Here is a 22,337-nt window from a genome sequence, read left to right on the forward strand (position 1 = left end):
CCAGAGCATTTTTCCTTGACGAGAAAAATGCCCGATTTTTTTTTTTTAGAACCTGCTCTATTTTTTCTCAATGTTTTTCACATCGTCTTTTTTTTTGTGAGAAACTGTCCGTGTGCGCTTTAACGAGGGGGGAAAAACGGGCATGCTCAGAGGCAATTTGGGAGACGGGAAAATTAGCAAAAGCAGCCCAAAAGGTGGCGCCATTCGAATGGAACTTCCCCTTTATAGTGCCGTCGTACGTGTTGTACGTCTCCGCGCTTTGCTCAAGCTTTTTTTTGCTGTTTCCTCTCAGGAAATCAAGGGTGCTGGCAATGCACAAGGCAATTAGTAGAAAAGAAAGTATGGACAGCTGCACTCCAAAAAAACCTTGATGGTTGTCTTTATTTTAAAAGGATAAATGCACTAAAGATCACAGCAAAAAATACAGGGATGAGCAGCTGACGCGTTTTACACTATCAACTAGTGCTTAGTCATAGCCAAGTGCTTAGTCATAGCTAAACTATGACTAAGCACTAGTCATCAGCTGCTCATCCCTGTATTTTTTGCTGTGATCTGTAGTGCATTTATCCTTTTAAAATAAAGACAACCATCAAGGTTTTTTTTGGAGTGCGGGTGTCCATACTTTCTTTTCTACTGTATGCAAGGCAGGCTTGAGAGGAATCATGACAAATCACGTCGAGAAAAACTTTGTTTTTTTGCATGACATGAATAACGGTCGTGTGTTCGCGGCATAATAGTCCTCTGCAGGTATGCTGTGGTATCTGGCACCAAGCTGTTAGTAACAGATCCTTTAAAATGGAGTTCCACCCAAATGGAACTTCCACTTATCCAGTTCCTCCCCCCTCCGGTGTCCCATTTGGCACCTTTCAGGAGGGGGAGCAGATACCTGTCTAATACATGTATTTGCTCAAACTTCCGGCAATAGATTGCCACAGAATCCAAGGCGATCTACGCAATGTCCAGCCACTCCCCCCCCCTCGCTGTCTTCTGGGAGACACAGGTCCCAGAAGACAGCAGGGACCAGTCAGGACATGCAGCGTGCCTTGCGCATGTGCAGTAGGGAACCAGGCTGTGAAGCCGCAATGCCCTGTACACACGGGCGGAATGGCCGATGGAAAAAGTCCGATGGGAGCTTTTCATTGGATATTTCGACCGTGTGTAAACCCCATCAAACTTTTTCCGTCGGAAATTCCGACGCACTTAGATAGAGGACATGTTCGAAAAATCCCTTCGTCTGTATGGAATTCCGACGGGGAAAAAACACGCATGCTCGGAAACAATTCGACGCATGCTCAGAAGCATTGAACTTAATTTTTCTCGGCTTGTCGGAAAAACAATCCGATTTTTTTCCAATGGAAAATCTGTTTACTTCCTGATTCCCTTACTGAAAATGCCAGTGTTCCGTCAGATTAGGCGACCCGTCAGAATTGGTAAAGGAAGTGACTGCTGACTTTCAATTTTTTTTTTTTTCGCAATAAGTCCTATAAGTTGCGAGGTGGAGCCTTCATGGATCTGACTTGCTTTTCCAGCACATCTCAAGGATTCTTGATGAATTGAGATCTGGAGAAGCCGAAAGGCCAAGTAAATACCTTGAATTTATTGTTGAGTTCCTTAAACCATTCTTGAAACATTTTTATAGTGTGGCAGGGCACATTATACTGCTGAAATAGGCCACTGCCATCAAGGAATACCGTTTCCATGAAAACATGTACTTGGTCAGCAACAATGTTTAGGTAGGTGGTACGTATCATCATAACATCCACATGAATGGCAGGACCAAGATTTCCTAGCAGAACATTGCTTAAAGCATCAGACTGACCTAGCCTGCTTTCCTTGCTCTCATACTGCATCTAAGTGCCATCTCTTCCCCAGGCAGGCGATGCACGCACAAACACCCTGCCATGCACATGATGTAAAAGAAAACACAATTCATCACACCAGGCCACCTTCTTCCACTGCTCTGATGTCTAGTTCTCATGGTCAGTGCCCACTGTAGGCACTTTTGCCCATTTTTTCTGCATTCAACACATCAACTTCAGGGGCAACATGTTGACTTGCTGCCTAATATATCCCGCCGACTTTCAGATGTCATTGTAATGAGATAATCAATGTTATCCACTTGACCTGTCGGTGATCATAAAGTTATGGCTGATCATTGTAGATATATTATATTCTTTTGAAAAAGTATTCATACCCCTTGAAATTTGTCATGTTCAGGGCTTTTTTTCAGGGGGAACTCCGTTCCACCACCTCTGGCTCAGACCCTTTGGTGCCTGTTCACCACAATCACTTGTAAACACATAAGTCTGGTTTCTGTGTTTACAAGTGACAGCTTTGTAACCCCCTGAACTCTGCACTCTGTATGTAATGCAATTCTGGTATTTAATGCCCCTTTAAGACCCTTCTACTGTTTGTGAAATCTGAACGGGTCGTGGTTGAGTTCCTGCACTTATTTTCTGAGAAAAAAAGCTCATGTTACAACCAAAAATATAAATGTATTTTATTGGGCTTTTATGTGATAGACCAACACAAAGTGGCACATAATTGTGATGTGGAAGGAGAACGATAAATGGGTTTAAATTTGTTTTACAACTAAATATGTGAAAAGTGTGGTGTGCATTTGTATTCAGCCGCCCCCCCCCCCCCCGCCCCCCCGAGTCAATACTTTGTAGAACCACCTTTTCCTGTAATTACAGCTGTAAGTTTTTTTGGGGGTGTGTCTCTACCAACTTTCTAGACATCTAGTCCATTCTTCTTGGCAAAATAGCTCAAGCTCTGTCAGATTGGAATGTACAGTGTCTGTGAACAGCAATTTTCAAGTCTTGCCACAGATTCTTAATTGGATTTAGGTCTGGACTTTGGGTCATTCTAAGACATGAATATGCTTCCATTCCATTGTAGCTCTGGCTGTATGTTTAGGGTCGTTGTCCTGCTGGAAGTTGAACCTCTGTCCCAGTCTAAAGTCTTTAGCAAACTCTAAACAGGTTTTCTTTTAGGCTGGGTTCATACCTATGCGAATAATTGTATGCGGGTTTCCCAGTTCGCATAGCAGGAGAATGTGACCAACTCTCTATGAAACCAGTTCACATATCTCCAGGGTGGCTGCGGAGTGCACTGCACAGAAACTGTGCGTCTTTGGGCTCTGTTTCAGGGCTGAATTCAGGCACAGATTCGGCCCTGATTCGTCCCTGAATTGGAGAATGGGGATGCACATGTTCCTGTGCGATTCATAGCCAGTTCTAGTGTTCTAGTGTGAATCAAGCCTTAAGATTGCCCTGTATTTGGCTCCATCCATCTTCCCATCACCTCTGACCAGCTTCCCTGTCCCTGCTAAAGAAAAGCATCCCCACAACATGATGCTGAAACCCACATCCAATTAGCATATATAATTAGCATATATGTAGGGCTGGACTGGGACACAAATTAGGCCCTGGACTTCATCCAGACTGGCCCACTCTCCCATGGTACTCTGGTACTGGTGAACGCTGCGGGGAGGGAGAGACAGAGGAGGGGGGCGGCAGTCCGCTGTCACTGAAGCTGGCCCACTGAGACATCGGCCCACCGGGAAACTCCCTGTAGTCCCAATGGCCAGTCCATCCCTGCATATATGTGAACCCAGCCACAAGGTCACTGAATTTCTGGACTGAACTTATATAGCATATTTAACAAAACAGAATAAAAAAGGAAAAGAGATAAGAGAACTTCATTGTTGGGGTTTACATACACTGAACCCCCCCCCCCCCCAAAAAAATTGTTACCTTAAATGTCTGGTCTGGTATAAGTGAAATTGCTGTAGGTTGGATATAAGGCATTAACCTTGGGTCAATGGACTTGAAATCTTGTTCACTTAATGCAGCTTTAAAAGGTGAATAAAAAAGGAATAATTATTAGCTGTCATCAGCTAAATGTGACCCACATATGCATATATTAGCCCTGATCCTACAAAGTGTACTCTCATTTATTGCAATAACAGCAGGTACAATTTACTGACAAAGTACCACTGAAATATAACTAAAGCAAAATCTTGTTTTCATACTTTGGATACAGTGGAGAGGAATTAGAATACCAGGTTTTTATTGTGGTCTGTGCCCCCTTGTTCATTTGTCCTGTTTACCATTATTACCAAACCTGAAAGTGAAAGAAAAGCCTCGCTTGATTTTCTCGGCAAGAACCAGCAAGAAAACTGCTGGCAGAGCTTTCTTGCCGAGTAAACCGAGCGTGTATGAGGCTTTGAGGTTTCTCGTCTGGAAATCTGCCCAGAATCTCGACGAGAAAAATAGAGATCCTGCTCTCTATTTTCTCGTTGAGATTCTTGTCTGCCTGTTTCCAGACGAGAAACCCGAGCGTCTGTATACTTACCTGTCACCGTGGAAACCCGCGCTTGCTTGAAATGACTTAGACACATGCGCGGTAGCTTCCTAGGCATAGGTAGGGTGCAGCAAGATGGCGGCATCATACGCGGTGACATCACCGCGTTCTTGCCTTTCAAGACAACTGCATTTCTTTTGAAAGGAGAGTCTGTACACTCGGCGGCAAGAGATTATTGCCAAGAATCTCGGCAGGAAAAACAACATTTTTTCCTGACGAGATTCTGGCCCGTGTATACGAGGCTAAAATCCCAAACTTTGGTCTGTTACCAGAACAGGAATAGAGGGGAAATCTTTCAATGGGGACACTAATTCTGGTAAAATTGGTGACAACCAGGGATTCCCTCATTTTGGAGAGTTTTGCTCTCACCTCCTGCTTTAGCTATGGGACAGGAAAAGGAAAATCTGTACAATAGGACACATATGGTAAAGAAAACCTGCTGTAAAAAATTGAAAATTGTATCATACTTACCAGTAATTTTCCTTTCCTGGTGCCTATCCATGGCAGCATACCTGTGACAAGCTCCGCCTTGGCTCCTCCCTCAGGACTAGTGAATATTATAAAAAGAGTCGGTTAGCACCGCCCCCACATTCTCCGTAATATAGAATACCGAGGGTGGGATTGTATGCTGCCATGGATAGGCACCAGGAAAGGAAAATTACTGGTAAGTATGATACAATTTTCCATTTTCCTGGTGCCTCCATGGCAGCATACCTGTGACAAATAACTAGCTGAGATGGGTGGGGTGATGCTTTAGAGGTTTAAAAAGATTATTATCATCATTTATAAGAAGCAAAGGCCGATTTTACCGCCTGTCTGCCAAACTCCATGAATGAGAGAGCGCCTGTGTCCACTCGGTGGTGTTTCAGAAGCGTATGTTGGGACAACCGAGTTTCTGCCCTGCAAATCGTTTCAATTGACACCTTCGCTCTTACTGCCCAAGAAGGCAGAAACCGCTCCGGTAGCGTGCCCCCTGACTGTTGAAGGAGGTCCCAGTCCTTTTGCCTTGTATACCTTGTGGATGAGTTTAACGATCCCTGAGGCAATCGTTCTTGCTGGTGTCTCCTTGCCTTTGTTTTTACCCTAGGGAATTATGAACAACCTGATAGAGTCCCTGAAGGATGCTGTAGCCTGAAGATAGCGTCTCAAAGTGTATATATGTGTGTACGACGCGTGTCATGATTCTACGGGGTAAAAATGACCGCACCAGCCAAGCAGATACTGGCTGGAAAAAAAGCGCCCAGAGGCGATTCAGTTCGCATGCGTTGCGCTATACAAGTCATTCATTCATTCATTCAAAGTGGAGGTAATGTCTAGCTCGTGAAGAGAACCTGAGTTCTGTCCTGAAAACGTTGGGAGCGCCCAAGGTTCCGCTATGTTTAAGGATGATGTGAACTTGGATATCAATCCCTGCAGTTCTGAGTTCCACTCTGTCAGGGTAGAATATGATACGATTATGATCCGCTCCAAAGCTTGGAGTTCTGAAACCCGTATGCCGGAGGTTATGGCTATCAAGAAGGTTGGCTTCAAGGTTAGGATCCAAAACGATGCTGAGTCTGAAGGAGCAAAAGGAGGATTGGCCAAGGACTCTAGGATGATTGCAAGGTCCCAGGTGGAAAAAGACTGTTTAGTTGGCGGTCGGATCCTTTTGACGGCTTTGAAAAATTGGATTAATATTGGGTCCACAGCCCATCTTCTACTGGCCGTCGCTGAGATTCTCTCTACCTGTACCTCTAGTGTACTCATAGCGAGACCTAGGTCCTGGCTTACCCGCAAGCATTTTGAGAGGATAATAGAGAATCTGGATCCCAGCTTCTGTCAATCATGAAGGCCCTGAACTCGTTCCACACCTTATCGTATACACTGTTTGTGGATGACTTTCTTGCCCTTAGGAGGATTGTGATAACCTTGTTGAAACACCCTAGGGACTCGAACCTTTGCCCTTCAGCCGCCAGATGTGAAGGTTCAACCTGCCTGGATCTGGATGGGTGTGATACTTCTGAGACAGGAGGAAAGGTATCAGCACAATTTTGACTAGAGGCTGGGTACTCAGGTACATCGCTGTGAGGAACCAAGGATGCCTCGGTCAGGATGGTAGAACTGCTATTACCGCTGTGGTTCCTACCATGATCCTCGACATGAGTTTTGCAATGGGAGGCCATGGAGGGAAGGCATAGGCTGGATTGGATTCCCAGGGTGCCGAGAGAGCGTCTACTGCCTCCACCTGGGGATGAGGAGACTTCGAGATGAACCTTGGAAGCTTGGTATTGAATGCTGTTGCAAGTAGGCCCAGCTCGAGGGGACCCCACTGGTCCATTATCCAGTCGAAAATGTTCAGGTGCAGAGACCATTCCTTGGCATCCACAACCTGCGGGATAGGTGGTTGGCCCTTGAGTTGAGATGACCGCATAGATAGACTGTCCTTAGGTCTTTTGGATTCCTTTCTGCCGAAAGGATCATGGGTTGCACTACCATCCGCAGATACCTGCTGTGCGTCCCTCCTTGTCGATGTATATAAGGTACCGCGGTTCTGTGGTCCATTCGGAGAAGAACTGGTTTCCCTGCAATCCCGAATTCCAGGTAGGCAGGCTGCCTAGATTTCTGGGGTATTTGGTACCAGGCCCATTGTATGCAAGGACCAATCTCCCTGCATTGAGATCTGGTTGCAGTGTATTCCCCAAACGGCTGCACTGGTGACTGTAGTAATTGTGATCCAGTTTACATGCTCTGATGGATGTGATCTCAAGAGCGTGTGTTTCTTCATCCACCAATGTAGGCTCCTGAGCATCAGGGTTGTCAGGTGTATGGGCTGGCATAGATACTGTTTGTTCCACAGTCTGAAGAACTCCAGCTGGAAAAGGTCTCCAATGTCAATGGGCCCAAGGGACCCTAGGGATACATGACGACATCCGGCCTACCAGGTTCATACAGTTTGAGGCGGTAAGGTAGGACCTCACACTCACATTCTTCATATGTTGAACAATGGATGTTACCTTCTGAGGTGCGAGGGACACTGTACCGTTCTCTGTGTTGAACAGTGCTCCCAAATAAACCATCTCTTAGGTTGGAGCAAGGTGACCCTCGGATGAATTCTGCTAGCGTTGTCAAAAGAACCTCCCTATGCTCCACTAATTGGGCTGGATTCTTTGCTAGGAGAAGAAGGTCATCCAAGTAATGGTATACTTGAAGCCCCAGCCCTCTTAGAGGGGCTATGATGGCAATCAGGGTCTTTGTGAAGACTCTTGGTGATGTGTAGAGGCCGAACGGGAGATTTCCTGGAATTGAGGATGTACCTGGCCTACTTCAAACCTATTTCTGAAAAAGGGGGAGTATAGGTATATGCAGGTAAGCATCCTACAAGTCTATTGATAACATCTGGCCCTCTGGTTGGATTACCCTAAAGATTGATTGTAGGGACTCCATTTTAAATTTTTCTAAAAGGATAGCTATTTAGTCCTTTTTAAGTCCATTACGGGTCTCCCACCTCCATTTCTTCGGGGACTAGAAACAGGGTGGAGAAATAGAAAAAACGAAAATCTTTCCTATGGGGGCACCGGAACCACTGCTTGCTGTTCCTGCAAGGAGAGAATAAACCGCTGTAGTGCCTCCGCTTTTTTTTTTTTTTTTTTTGGGGAACCTCGACACCCTTGTCGGAGAGAAGAAATCTTTGGGGGGGGGGTTGTCTAGAAACATCCAAAAGTGCCCGCATTGACTGTGGAGACTACCCAGGGATCTTTGTCCTTTGCTCCCAGCTCTTCAAGAAGTGTTTGAGTCTGGACCCCACAGGGATCACTTGGGATGGCTTGGTGTCAAGGAGGATCTAGTAGGGTTCTGTGGGGTAGGCACGGGTCTCTGTCTACGGGTCCTCTGTAGTCCATGTTCTTGGGGTATTGAAATCTGGGTGCGAATGACCTGGAGCGCCAGACTTGGGGTAATGGGTCCGACTTTCCGTCGGTGACGCTAGAGATGGCCTTGACCAATTTCTTTCCCAGACAAGGCTTCGCTGTCAAAAGTTATCTTGAACCAGTTCTGTTTTGAGGTAATATCTACTGACTACGATTTCGGCCGCAAGGCCGGTTTGGCTATACTGTGTGTCGCATTGACCTTGCGGAGAATCTAACTGAATCGATAGCGGCCTCACCAATAAGAACTGCTAAGGGCTTTAGCCCATTTAAGGACTAATAATGTCCTCCCTTGGTATACCCTGTTGGATTGGCGACTCTATATTCTCTGTCCAGTCGCATAGAGCGCTGGACACTGACGTCAGAGCTATCGCCGTTCACAGTCACTGCCCGCCATCTTGTAAGCCTTCTTGGGATCAAGATCCATCCTTCTGTCAAGTGGATCCTTAAGCGAAGTTGAGTCTTCCATAGTCTTACCACGGCTGCCCACTGGACCACTGGAGGGCACTCAAGCATTGCGGAATCGGCCTCTGAGAGGGGGTATAGCTTCCCAGGCGATTAATGGAGAATATTTTCTCTGTCTCTTCCACTCTTCCTCAATCATATCCCCGATTTCGTCTATGAGAGGGAAAGGAAATCTGGCATTTGAGAAAGGGAAAGTAGGCCATGCACTTCTTGACTTTGAGTCATTTTCTCAGCCGATCGCTTGTTTACCGCCTGTACGCAAAGCTGGACTATGGCGAAAGCAAAGCCAGGGGCATATAGGTCATCAGGGCCCTCTCCTGAGATGGCATTTTCTTCCTGATGCCAGAGGCAGAAGCAGGCGCTGGGCGAGAAATTTCGCTTGAGAACGGCCCGGAAATGGATGCCTCCCTTGGACTCTGTCCACTACATAGTCCCTGAGACAATATCGACAGATCAGTTTGTCTGGAAGTGGGGTGGTCCCCTGCCACACCTATGGTCACCATACCTGGGTGACCTGTCTCTGCTGGGACTAGAATCGCCCTTGCCTTTATGTCGCCTTGAGGTCTTTTAGACGTCCTTTGGCGTACAGGACTGAAGTACATAAGAGTACCAGCCTCAGCGCACTCTTTTCCTTTTTTTTAAATAAACTTACCTGGACGTAGGTCCTTACCCCAATGTAGAGTAGGATCTTATATGGGTGGCAAAATGGCTCATGTTTGGAAGGCTAAGCAGAAGTAGCAGCTAAGAAAGTGTAAAGAAGAGTCAACTAGTCAGATTCTGTTTTTTTGTCTAAGGTGGTGTTTTTTTTTTTTGTATATTTTTTTTTTTAGACCCTTGAAGAAAAAAACATGCATTATACACTACTTTGCCTCTATCTCTCTTTCCCTCTTTTTTTTTTTTTTTATAAAACCTGAAAAAAAGCATATATCAAAAGTTTTGGTTTAAAACACTTTGCCCTTCCCCCTTTTTTTTTTTTTTTTTTTTTTGGTGTACTCACCCAGAGAGGAAAGAAGAGTTCTCTCCCTGGAGCTCACGAAAACATGCACTTCCCCCGTCAGCCTCAGGGGTCTCACTGAGGCCGCTAGTGAAGAAAGATATGGAACAGGAGAGGTGGAGAACACCTCTGACCTGTCCCTGACGTCTTATGGGCCAAAAGCGTCCTCCTGCCCTGATCCAAGATGGCCGCCACGGCCTCCGCGTCGACCGCGCATGCGCCGACCGGCGGGACGAGGACCCGGAAGTCCCGCACCATCGGCGCACACGCTGAGCACGGTGTAAGACGCCGCAAGTAAATAAAATGCCTATGCTGAGCGCGCGCGGCTCCTAAGGAGCTGGGAAGGTGACAGGGAGCTTAGACAAGGAAACAAATAAGAAGGAACGAACGAAAAAGTAAGTTGGGAAGGAAAGCCTAAGAGGAGGAGGGGAAAAGAAATGCAGGGATAGCTGCTGCCTCTGTTGCCAATACTGAGCTAATGCCTGAGAACAATCATGCAGATAGAGTTCTTAGTTAAGAAACAAACTGCCTGTCCCAAAAGACCCTACAGAAGGGACTCCCAACCTTATAAGCGCGTTTAGCTGCCCAAGCGAAGGGACCGCATCCGGGAGAGGCTTGAACCCGGATGGAAGCTGCCGAATGCAGAAGGTAGGACGTCCGATCAGTATTCACTGCCATGAGGTATGAGGAAAAAAAGGAGAATGTGGGGGCGGTGCTAACCGACTCTTTTTATAATATTCACTAGTCCTGAGGGAGGAGCCAAGGCGGAGCTTGTCACAGGTATGCTGCCATGGAGGCACCAGGAAATCAGTTTTTCCAATAATACTACAGCATATTACCTTCCATAGTAATTACCTGCAATGCAGCCTATATCATTCAAAATGAAATGGCTCCACATTTCCACTTTTCCATAGACCATCTCTGCCTGTTTTTTGAACACTTGCAAAATGTTTGGGCTGCAAGAAAGGGATCCTAGCCTTGAAATAACAGATCTGTAAAAAAGGACATGTCATACAATTTGTAAAAACAATTAAGGTTTAAGTCCATCTATTACTAGTTAAAACCATTGTTGTCATTGGACAAAGGGCCACTAGGGCTACACCTCTCTATAGAAGACCACTTTGCTCCAGTTAAAGTGGGATTAAACTTCCATACATTAATTTTAATATAAGTAAGTCTATAATAATACTTACCTATAGGTACTGTAAATATCTCTTAAACGTGCACCTTTTAGGAGATATTTACTGTGAATGCAGCCAGTGACATCTGGCGTATGCACTTTGAAGGAATGGCCACCTGGGCCGTTCCTTCCGAGTCCTGTGCCGTAAACGGTGGCTCCCGTGTACATGCTCAGGAGTGACGTCATCGCTGTTCTGGCCACTCACACAGCCGAAGTCCACGAACCAAGAAGGAAGATGGGTGAAGATGAAAGCCCTGTCAGTGGTGACAGCTCCCTGCTGGAAGGGCTTCATTCTAAGGTACGTTTCACATAATATGTTAGTATGCAATGCACATTACAACTTTGCCTTGCAGGTAAAACAAATATCCGGCAGTTTACTTTAATTTTAAATTTCTTCCCCAATTTTAAAATGTAAAAGAGATGAACTTGATGTAAAAAATATTATCGCTGCCCTTTTTTTGTCATCTAAGAAAGTTGTCATTTATACAGGTCATGGTACTTTTTTTGGTTTTCGGGTTTACAAATACAAGCAATAGATAGCAGAGATATGGTGGAGACAATCAAGTAAAGAGATAAAATTTAGGTGCAAAAAAGAGCATTTAGTATCGAAGAGTGAAGCAAAGGTGACCAAACAGGCATATCTTTCCTTTCAATGCATATGTATGTGCGTGTGTATATATATATATAAATAAATAATGTGTGCCAATCAAGCCCCAAATGTGCCTGCAAGCACATCCTCTGCCAATCAATAATATGCAAATGTTAGAAAATGAAATAAAGTTGGTAAGCGATAAAAATGACAATATACACTAATGCCGCGTACACACCATCACTTTATGTGATGAAAAAAAATGACATTTTTAAAAACGTCAATTTAAATGACCGTGTGTGGGGGAAAACGTTGTTTTATGTCTTGTGAAAAACGACAAAAAAAAATTGAAGCATGCTTCAATTTTATGTGTCGTTTTTCAAAACGTTGTTTTTTGTTTCACAGAAATTGACCGTGTGTAGCAAAAAACGACATTTAAAACAACGTTTTTAAACCCGCGCATTCCCAGAAGCTAGTTATGAAGCGAGCTTCAATGGAAAAAAGTGGTGAACGTAACCTCGCTTTGCTAGAGCATTGTGAAAAAACGATGGTGTGTAGGCAACGTCGTTTTTGAAAATTGAAGTTTCAAAAATGTCGTTTTTTACTTCACAGAAAATTTCGTTTTTTTTCATCACCATAACAAGGGAGGTTGTGTACGCGGCATAAGTCTACTGTCACTAGAAGATCCTGAAAGTTTAAAGTGTTTGTTAAGCCATTTTTTTTTAAAACTGGCAGCCACTCTATTAGAGGCTGGCATACAACACTGTGTAAATCCTTTCTAAAAATGAGCAGTGTAAATAGCTATTTAGAGCTGTCTTCTGGCCGGTCAGGTGATTTGTGGCCGATTTTTAGCTTTGATACATGGCTACTGCACGAGGGATCGTGATTTCCCTCTGACATCAGCTGGGGCCACTCGGCTCCTCCCACAGAAGCCCTGTCTCGGAGCTGTTAAGCGGCCGCGAGTCACGTGACTGGCCTGAAGACAGCTCTAAATAGCTATTTACACTGCTCATTTTTAGAAAGGATTTACAGTGTTGTATGCGAGCCTCTAATCGAGCGACTGACAATTTTAGGCTTTGTATTTTCAATAATAGCGGCGGGGGAGCAAGGTGGTGTGGAGACAGAGACAGAGAGGGCGCTGACAGGCAGGAAGGAGGGGGGTGAGAGGAGAGCAGAGCAGCGTATGACGGAGGGATGCCCTCTGACCACTGTGATCAGGGCTGAGTAGCCCTGGTTATCGTGGTCATTTTAGAGAGGACATATAGGAAGTGGCAGATTCAGGGAGTTTTTTTTACAGTTTAGAGGGGGGCAGATTACACAGCACAAGCACTGTGCTTTGTAATCTGCTTTAAAGGACCATATTTTTTTTTTGGGGGGGGGGGGGGGGGGTTTAACAAACACTTTAAATGCACAAAACAGCCATATGTCAGATTGCTGTTATTATTTAGTCAACTTGGGTTAGACAAGAAGACTCGGACAAACAATAAGTATACCATGTATGGACTAATAGCATTTATATAAATGATGAGTCACAATTTTCAATCTAAACATGCAGTGGTAATAGCTGCCCTTTAACCATTAATCAATTTATATTTTTTTGAAGAAAACATACCGAAATTCTGTAAGCTTGATCTGAACTATCTGCTCAGGTTCAGCAACACACAAGCTGCCTCCTAATCCTGCCAGTTCAAAGCTCTTCAAGTCTCCTAATGATTTTCCAGAATCATTCAAGAACCCATGTAGTATGGACTTTGCCTGCAAAGATAATAACATACATTTTTAAACATTATAATTAGGGTTGTCCCGATACCGATACTAGTATCGGTATCGGGACCGATATCGAGCATTTGCCGGAGCACTTGTACTCGGGCAAATGCTCCGATGCTTCAGCCGATACCTGGACAGTCAGGGTGATCAGTGCGGTGGGGGAGTTACAAGCACTGATCACTGCTGACTGTCCTCGTGTCCTCCTCCAGCCCCCCTCTGTGTCCCACTCCATACTACCATCTCCCTCCCTGATGCCATCTCTTTTTCCATGTTCCTGCCATGTGCCCCCATCCGTGCTGCTGCCGAGTGACCCCTCCGTGCTGCTGCTGTGTGCCCCCATCCGTGCTGCTGCCGAGTGACCCCCTCCGTGCTGCTGCCGTGTCCCTCCATGCTGCTGTCTTTTTCCGTGCTTACACTTCTTTATTGCTACTACTGTTTCTCCTTTTACCCACAACCCTTCCCTCCCCCCTTCTGGTTTATATCCCGAATACACACCTACGCCTTTGAACTACATTTTACTATTAACACATTCTCCTTAAATTACATTTTTAACACCAAAAGGTTACGATCCCATTCTCTGTTACCTCTCCACCTCGCTCATGGCTTGCCCCACTGTTCTCCTTTCATTTTCAGTACAGCTGAGGCTGCAGAGAAAGGGACTGGGGAATCTGAGTCCCTAGTCCCTTTCTCTGTCTCAGAGGAGAGATGTCAGAGGTCTGTTAAGACCCCTGATATCTCACCAAAGCCCCCAACAGGGCTGATAAAAAAAAAAAAAAAGGAATTGCAATAAATAATTACAAAATTAATTGTAAAAAAAAAAAAAAAAACACTGACACTGTCCATTCCCCCCCACCCCCCTTAAAAAAAAGGAAGCATTGTAAAAAAAAAAAAAAAATTAAACAAATTGTAAAAAATAAAAATGGAAAATAAATAAATAAATAAAAATTGTAAAAAAAAACTGACACATGTGCCACTGTCACATGAGATTTTAAAAAAGTATCGGTAATCGGTATCGGCGAGTACTTGATAAAAAGTATTGGCACTTGTACTCGGTCCTAAAAAAGTGGTATCGGGACAACCCTAATTATAATTAATGATGAATTTTTTATTATATTTTATACGTTATTTAGAAAATTAATATGCATTCTACAGAAGACAGAATCAAGTTATCTAAGACTGAAGAAAAAGAAAGAACTTGTATTGTATCTTATAAGATGATAATATGTAAAAGTATCTGCTGCTGAACATTAACCACTTCAGCCATATTGCTGCTCGATGACCGGGCCCCTTTTTGCGATTCGGCACTGCGTCACTTTAACTGACAATTGCGCGGTCGTGCGACGTGGCTCCCAAACAAAATTGCCGTCCTTTTTTTCCCACAAATAGAGCTTTCTTTTGGTGGTATTTGATCACCTCTGTGGTTTTTATTTTTTGCGCTATAAACAAAAATAGAGCGACAATTTTGAAAAAAATAAATAATATTTTTTACTTTTTGCTATTATAAATATCCCCAAAGATATATAAAAAAACTATTTTTTTCCTCAGTTTAGGCCAATACGTATTCGACATATTTTTCTAAAAAGAAAATCGCAATAAGCGTTTATTGATTGGTTTGCGCAAAAGTTGTAAAGTCTACAAAATAAGGGATAGTTCTATGGCATTTTTATTAATATTTTTTTTTTTTACTAGTAATGGCGGCGATCAGCGATTTTTTTTCGGTACTGCGACAGTATGGCAGACACATCGGACACATTTTTGGGACCATTGGCATTTTTATAGCGATCAGTGCTATAAAAATGCATTGATTACTATAAAAATGCCATTGGCTGCTTGGCGAGATGACGTATAGCTACGCGATCTCGCCCAGCAGAGCCGACCTGCCGCCGTCTTATACGGCGGCTGGTCGGCAAGCAGTTAATGTGCTTCACAAAAAAAATAGTACCTAAAGCGGTTGTAACATTTTAATATTTTTCATCTTAATGTATTCTATGCATTTCGTTTCATTCAATGCGAAATTTGAATTTCGGAAAATGGTTATTTATATAATTGTTATACATATATTTTATAAATAACCATTTTCCTAAATTCGAATTTCATATAGAATGAATTCAAATTTGAATAGAAAAGATTAGATTAGAATAGAATAGAAAAACAATTGAACAGAACAGAGTAAAATATAACATAACATAACATATATTATATTATATTATATTGTTTTTCTATATTATGAATGAATGAATGAATGAAAAACTTATATAGCGCGGCACATGCGAACTGAATCGCCTCTGGGCGCTTGATGTTTCGTGTCTCATGACATCAAAAGAGCAGAGTTTTAATCTGTCTTCTGAAAGTCAGGTGGTTTTCCTCCAACCGAACGCTGATTGGTAAAGCGTTCCATAGTCTCGGACCTTGAAAAGCAAACCTTCTTTCTCCTTTGGACTTGTATTTGGTTTTTGGCACCTTGACCAGATTTTGGTCAGTGGATCGCAGAACGCGATTAGAATTGTGAGGTTCTATCTTGTCGCAAAGATATTGCGGCGCCTTCCCATGGATGCACTTATGTGTCAGGCAGAGTGCTTTAAATACAATTCTGTCTTTTACTGGCAACCAGTGAAGGGTTCTCAGCGAAGGTGAGATTGATTCCCATGTTTTTTTCCCAGTCACCAGTCTGGCGGCCGTATTCTGTACGACTTGCAGACGAGCGATTTGGTACTTTGGGAGCCCGAGGTAAAGGGCATTTGCATAGTCCAGTCTGGAATTCACGATTGTTCCCACCACTACTGCTACGTCTTCTTTGGGGATAAATGGAATAAGTCTGCGTAGTAGGCGCAACAAATGGTGCGATCCGCTGACTACTGACCCTATTTGTGCGTCCATTGTCATGAAGGTGTCAAAAATGACTCCTAGACTTTTGACTTTGGAGCTAGGGGTGATGCTTTGGCCCAGAATGGGCGGCGGTGTCCAGGTTGTTGCCAGTTGACTCTTTCGGCTGGCGTGAAACATAAGAAGTTCTATTTTGGAACTGTTGAGTTTAAGATAACTCTTAGTCATCCAGTTTTCTATCGAAGAGAGACATTTCTCTAAACTGAGATGATGATCCTTTTTGTTGCAGATGCGAAAATACAATTGCGTATCGTCTGCATAAGAGTGATAAAGTAGTTCTTGGCTACTGATAATATCAAAGAGAGGGCGAAGATAGATGTTGAACAGTACCGGTGACAGGGGGGATCCTTGGGGGACTCCACATGGCACCGTGCGTTTTTCCGACGTGAAAGATCCCAGTTTCACTGTTTGTGATCGGTTTTCAAGAAAGGAGGAAAACCATGGTAAATCACCTTCTGCGATTTTCTGGCTACCTCGGCCAGTCGCATCAGTAACATTTTGTGGTCTACTGTGTCAAAGGCTGCGCTTAGGTCCAGCAGAACCAGGAGACAGGATTCTCCCTCGTCTGCGGCCTCGAGGGCATCGTCCCATATTTTGAGTAAGGCCGTTTCTGTCCCGTGTCCGGGACGGAAACCTGATTGAAATGGATCGAGTAGATTGTGGGTATCCAGATGCTGTTGCAGCTGTTGTACCACTATTTTCTCCATTATCTTGGAGAGAATATTTAGGCCTGTTATGGGGCGGCGGTGAGTTGGGTCCTTGGGATCCAAGTTAGGTTTTTTCAAGATGGGCTGAATTGTGCCCTCTTTCAGCAGGGATGGCACTATGCCTTCCTTAAATGACTGATTTATAAGCTGTGTGATGGGAGGCGCCAGAATGTCGGCGCATTCCTTCAGCAGCTTGGTGGGAATGATGTCATTGGGTGCTGTGCTGTTCCGCAACGCACCAATGATATTTTTGGTGATATCGATGGAGATGGGTTCCAGAGTGAACTTAGTTGATTGTAGAAGGTTTCTGTTGGTGTTTTGTAGTTGATTGAAGAGGGGGCTGAGGGGGGTATTATTTTGCAGAATACTTACCCGAATTCTTTCGATTTTGTCGATGAAGAAATTCGATAGTTCATTACAGAACTCTTGGGTGTCTGAATTGGGGACTTCAAGACATCCCGGATTCATGGTCTGGGTGACCATCTTGAATAGTTCTCGGGGGCGGTTCATGGCGCTGTTAATCGTCATAGAAAAATGATGTTTCTTGGCTTTGAAGATTTCTTTATGATATCGTGTTGTTATTGCCTTGTAGATGATGAGGTGATCTTCTGAAGGGCTTCTTTTCCAGGCGGCTTCCGCCCTTCTGCGCTCTTGCTTCAGTAGGGACAGCTGGTTGTTGAACCAGCCGGACTTTTTTTTCCGGATGCAGACTTTGCGTTTCGGTGCTACTAAGTCGGCTGATTGTAGCAGAGCTGCATTTATGGCATCCAGTGTATCTGAGGCTGTTAACTGAGGATGAATAGTTTCGATTTGGTTTCCCAAGGTAGATTTGAAGAGTTCCGAATGGAGCTTCTTCTGAGATCTAGCCCAGTGTATTGTCACCAGCTTGGGTGCTTTTATCACTGGTGGAATTTTGGAAATTATGAAACTAATTGCATGGTGGTCTGTCCATGGCAAAGGTTCATTTCCCAAAATGTTTATTTTCAGATTTTACATAGAAAATTAGTGCAGCGCAAATAAAACATTAAATAAAGCAATAAATGAATAAATCAATTTTAGTAAAGTCCATACAGTGCAAAGTGATAAAGTGTTCCAAAAAACAATGGTGATATAAAGTGCAGAAATCTTCAACAGATCCGTGACCCACAGGACAGGGTTATCCTCCACCAAGACTAAAGGGTGGCCTCTCACCCTTTAGTCTTGGTGGAGGATAACCCTGTCCTGTGGGTCACGGATCTGTTGAAGATTTCTGCACTTTATATCACCATTGTTTTTTGGAGCACTTTACCACTTTGCACTGTATGGACTTTACTAAAATTGATTTATTCATTTATTGCTTTATTTAATGTTTTATTTGCGCTGCACTAATTTTCTATGTATTCACTTTGAGATATTTTTTGAGTTATATCTGCAGTGCTGGCTTGCAATTTAGTTTAATTTGTATTTATCTTCCAGGGCTGAATCACTTTTTATTTATTTTCAGATTTTGTCTGAAAATTAGGTCGAGTGTGTGACCTGAAGCATGCGTGGGTCCGCATATAAGTTGCTGTAGTCCTAATCCTTCCAAGTGATCGATGCAGGCATCCGCAATGGGATCCTGTGAGGAGTTGTCCCACAGATTGAAGTCCCCGAGCAGCAAAAGATGTTTGCTGTTAAGGGTATAAGTGGATATGAACTCCGTTAATGATGGTAGAAGCTGCGATTTTGGCCCAGGTGGCCTATAGCAGAGGAGAATGTGAACAGTCTCCTGGGGGTTAGTTTGAAGTTGAAGAGTAAGGGTTTCCATAAATGGAAGAGGATTTTGAAGGACCGGCTTAGTGATTGCAATATGAAACTTATGGATCACCGCCAGGCCTCCTCCTCTTTGCCCTATTCTGTTTTCCGTTATAATTCGATAATTTTCTGGCACCAATTCTCCAAGAATGGTGTTGCAGTCGTCTGAAAGCCAGCTTTCTGTGATAAAGAGGCAGTCTAGATGATCGTTTTGTAGTAAGAAATCGTGGATTTCTGATCGGTGTTTTACTGCCGATCTTGTGTTGATCAAAGCACATGATATGTGCTTGAGCTGGGTTAAATAGTTTAAATTTTTGATGGTCGATCGTTGATCGAATCTCAAAAGTTGGTCTATTTTTAAGGCCTTTTTGGTGATGGCTGGTAATACTGTTGCGAATTGTCTCAGACCCCAAATCGTTTCTGCAGAGTATCGCAGTTTAACCATTGTTGCCAGTCACCGGGGGGGGGGGATTAATTTGCAATAGAGGGAAGATTCGCTGAATCCTCTCGCTTGGCCTTGGTCCAGAGGAAGGCAAAAAAACCCTGGCAGTGCTAAGCCAATTTGCTGCCGCAGGGAAAAAAATTCCTTCCTGATCCCTGAAAGGCGATCCGACGAAACCCTGGATCAAGTACTGTTTGGAATGGGGGGGAAGGGGGGGGGGAAGAAGGGTGTCACTGTAGCTGAGGAGTACCAAGATTACTATTCTATTGTAATCTTTTCAAAATCATTCTATATGAAATTTGAATTTCGTAAAATGGTTATATATATATATATATATATATATATATATATATATATATATATATATATATATATATATATATATATATATATATATATATTCTGTTCTATTGTATTCTCTCTCTTTTTTATGCTATTATTTTCTATCCTAATCTTTTCTATTCAATTTCAAATTCATTCTATATTAAATTCGAATTTTGGAAGATGGTTTTATATATATATATATATATATATATATATATATATATAAAAAACCATCTTCCGAAATTCGAATTTCATATAGAATGAATTAAAATTCAAAACAAAAAATTTAATTTGGGTGAATATTTTCAAATGCGGTCAAATTTTTCAGAATCTGGTAGGGTTTTTTTCAAATGCGGTTTACTTTTTTGAATTCAGTCCAATTTTTTTAGTTTTATCCTTTTTTTTCGAATTGAGTAGATTTGTTCAAATTTTTTCGAACTTGAGCGAATTTTTTCGAATACGAAACCAAAAGAATCCCAAAAAAGAGTGTAACGAATTTAACTAAACAAATTTAGTTAATTAATGAATCTAGACAAAATTTTTTTTTTATCCTGCACATGTCTAATTAGAGCCTCTGGCTATAATCGGGCGCGTGAAAAAAAAAAAACAGCCGCTTTAATTCATGCACCCGGTGCCGGATGCATGAATAGGGAGTGGCCGTGAAGAGATTCCTGGAGAGAGGGGGCGGTGCCCGGACACCCCTAATGGACGGGCCGATGACGATTCCTGCACCTGCAGGCACCAGTAGCCAAAACATGCTGCTCTTTTGCAGATGCATGGGGGTGCCATTAATTCTTAATGGCACCCCCACGCATTGGAAAAATCAGCACATTTTCAGGAAACCGCATGGTGCCAAAGCATCATGCAGATCCATGCCGCTACATTTAAAAAAAAAGGTTGGGGGACCTTCTCCCTGAGGCAAATGCAGGTACAGCAGTCCATTCAAATGAATGGGCTGCTGTCCCCACGCAAACGTGGCACGCACCAATCGCATCAGTGTGAACCTAGGCTAATTGACAAAGCTCAATTGAACAAGTTGAAGTTAGAAGCTGATTGGCTACCCTGCACAGCTGCACCAGATTCTGAGTGCTCCAGCTTTACTAAATCTCCCCCTAGAGTCAGTGGTGGCTGGTGCTCAACATTTTTGGGGGGGGGCGCAAGCAAACTGAAAAAAAAAACATCAATTGCAGCCACTGTGCCCATCAAACGCAGCTACTGTGCCCATCAAATGCCGCCACTGTGCACATCAAATGCCGCCAGTTTGCCCCATCAAATGCCACCAGTTTGCCCCATCAAATGCCACCAGTTTGCCCTATCAAATGCCGCCAGTTTGCCCCATCAAATGCTGCCAGTTTGCCCCCTCCCCCCGCCCGGCACTTACCTTTCTCGGGTCAGCGCCATCCTCCACACTCCCTCCGAGTCCTTGATGTATTCTCCCGTCCTCTTTATGTCATCTCTGCTATGATTGGACGCCTGTCGCGTCAGCCAATCAGGTGACTGGTAACCAGACCGATGCACCTGATTGGCTAAGAGGTGGGTCAGTGTTAGGGAAGCGATTCCCTAACACATCACTGTGTAAACAGCGAACGCACAGTAGTGCGCCCGCTTTTTAACAATTTGGAAGCCTATTAGAGCCCACAGACTGTAATCAGGAAGCCTATTAGAGCCAACGGCTCTAATCAGGCACTACTAAAACACCCCCACTGCTGTTATTCAGATGGCCGGCACTCGACAAAGGGCCGGACACCTGAATAGTGGGCGGCAGCGGCGACAATAGATAGATTCATGCAATGCATGAATCTATGTATTGTTGATTGATGGGTGCAGGAGAGAGGGGCGGAGCTCCTGCGCCCCCTCTATGGATGCACCGCTACTGTGCTCTTAGAATCCTTTTCATTGAGTGTACCCTGTAAAGAAAAAAAATATTTGTTAAACATTTAAATAGTGTATACTGTATATAAATACTCACTTGCGCTCCAGTCCATTTACTTTGCTGGGTCAGTGCAGAAATAGTGTCAATGGAACCTAAATCCAGCCGGTCTATTTCACTGACATTTAGAGCTGTGACGATGTGTCCCAGTGCAGTGACATGATAGCTCTTCCATTCTGAAAGTGGACCCCAGAGCTGTATGGAAATAATTATGCATTAATATTTAAGGAGGAACTATGAGCAAAATGAAAATTGGCATGTCTGTCACTAGAATTAATACAGCCGTGCCCGCAACATAGGATTTTATTCTGTTTATCCTGCCTGTAGATCTGTTAATATTCCCGCTACTGTACTGGGGGTAACACACAGTTTGTTCTGGAGAGAAATCACACAGTAGCATTATCACCCTGGGGAAAGGATAGTCTTAGATGGACGCAGTGGCAGTGCATCAATAAAGGGTGCAGGAGTGCCGCCCCTCTCTCCTGCACCACTCTACCATCATAGATAGATTCATGCAATGCATGAATCTATCTATGGTCGCCACTGACACCCCCTATTCAGGTGTCTGGCCCCTTTTCGGGTGCAGGGCACCTGAATTACAGCGGGGGGGGGGGGGTGTTATTTGGAAGCAACTGATTAGAGCCATAGGCTCTAATAGGCGCCCAAAACAGTGAACAGCGGGCTCCATGCTGGGTGTGTTAGCTGAATTCGCTTTGCTAACACTGAACCGCCTCTCAGCCAATCAGGTTGCTGGGTCTGTTATCGGTCACCTGATTGGCTGAAGCGTCAGGCGCTGTGATTGGACACCAGAGAGAGGACGGAAGAAGACATGGAGGACGTGCAGGAGACCGCCGCTGACCCGCTGCGAGACAGGTAAGTGCCAGGCAGCATCTGATGGGGCACAGTAGCGGCAATTGATGGGCACACTGGCAGCATCTGATGGGGCACAGTAGCGGCAATTGATGGGAACACTGGGAGCATCAGATGGGGCACAGTATCTGCAATTGATGGGC

The 22,337-nt window shown here is 44.0% G+C and overlaps 1 protein-coding gene across 1 annotated transcript in view; it reads right to left on the minus strand.

Annotated features, from left to right (window-relative positions):
- Window positions 1-22,337, minus strand: part of OTOA (otoancorin) — a 159,808-nt gene that overhangs the window by 7,356 nt on the left and 130,115 nt on the right. Inside the window, exons 24-27 of the mRNA XM_040356824.1 lie at window positions 21,364-21,519; window positions 13,111-13,253; window positions 10,585-10,721; window positions 3,759-3,856 (exon numbers count right to left, since the gene is read on the minus strand). Coding sequence (XP_040212758.1) covers window positions 3,759-3,856; window positions 10,585-10,721; window positions 13,111-13,253; window positions 21,364-21,519 — 534 coding nt within the window. The remainder of the gene's footprint in view (window positions 1-3,758; window positions 3,857-10,584; window positions 10,722-13,110; window positions 13,254-21,363; window positions 21,520-22,337) is intronic.

The sequence above is a fragment of the Rana temporaria genome, chromosome 6 (assembly GCF_905171775.1).
Source record: "Rana temporaria chromosome 6, aRanTem1.1, whole genome shotgun sequence".
Classification (NCBI taxonomy): Eukaryota; Metazoa; Chordata; class Amphibia; order Anura; family Ranidae; genus Rana; species Rana temporaria.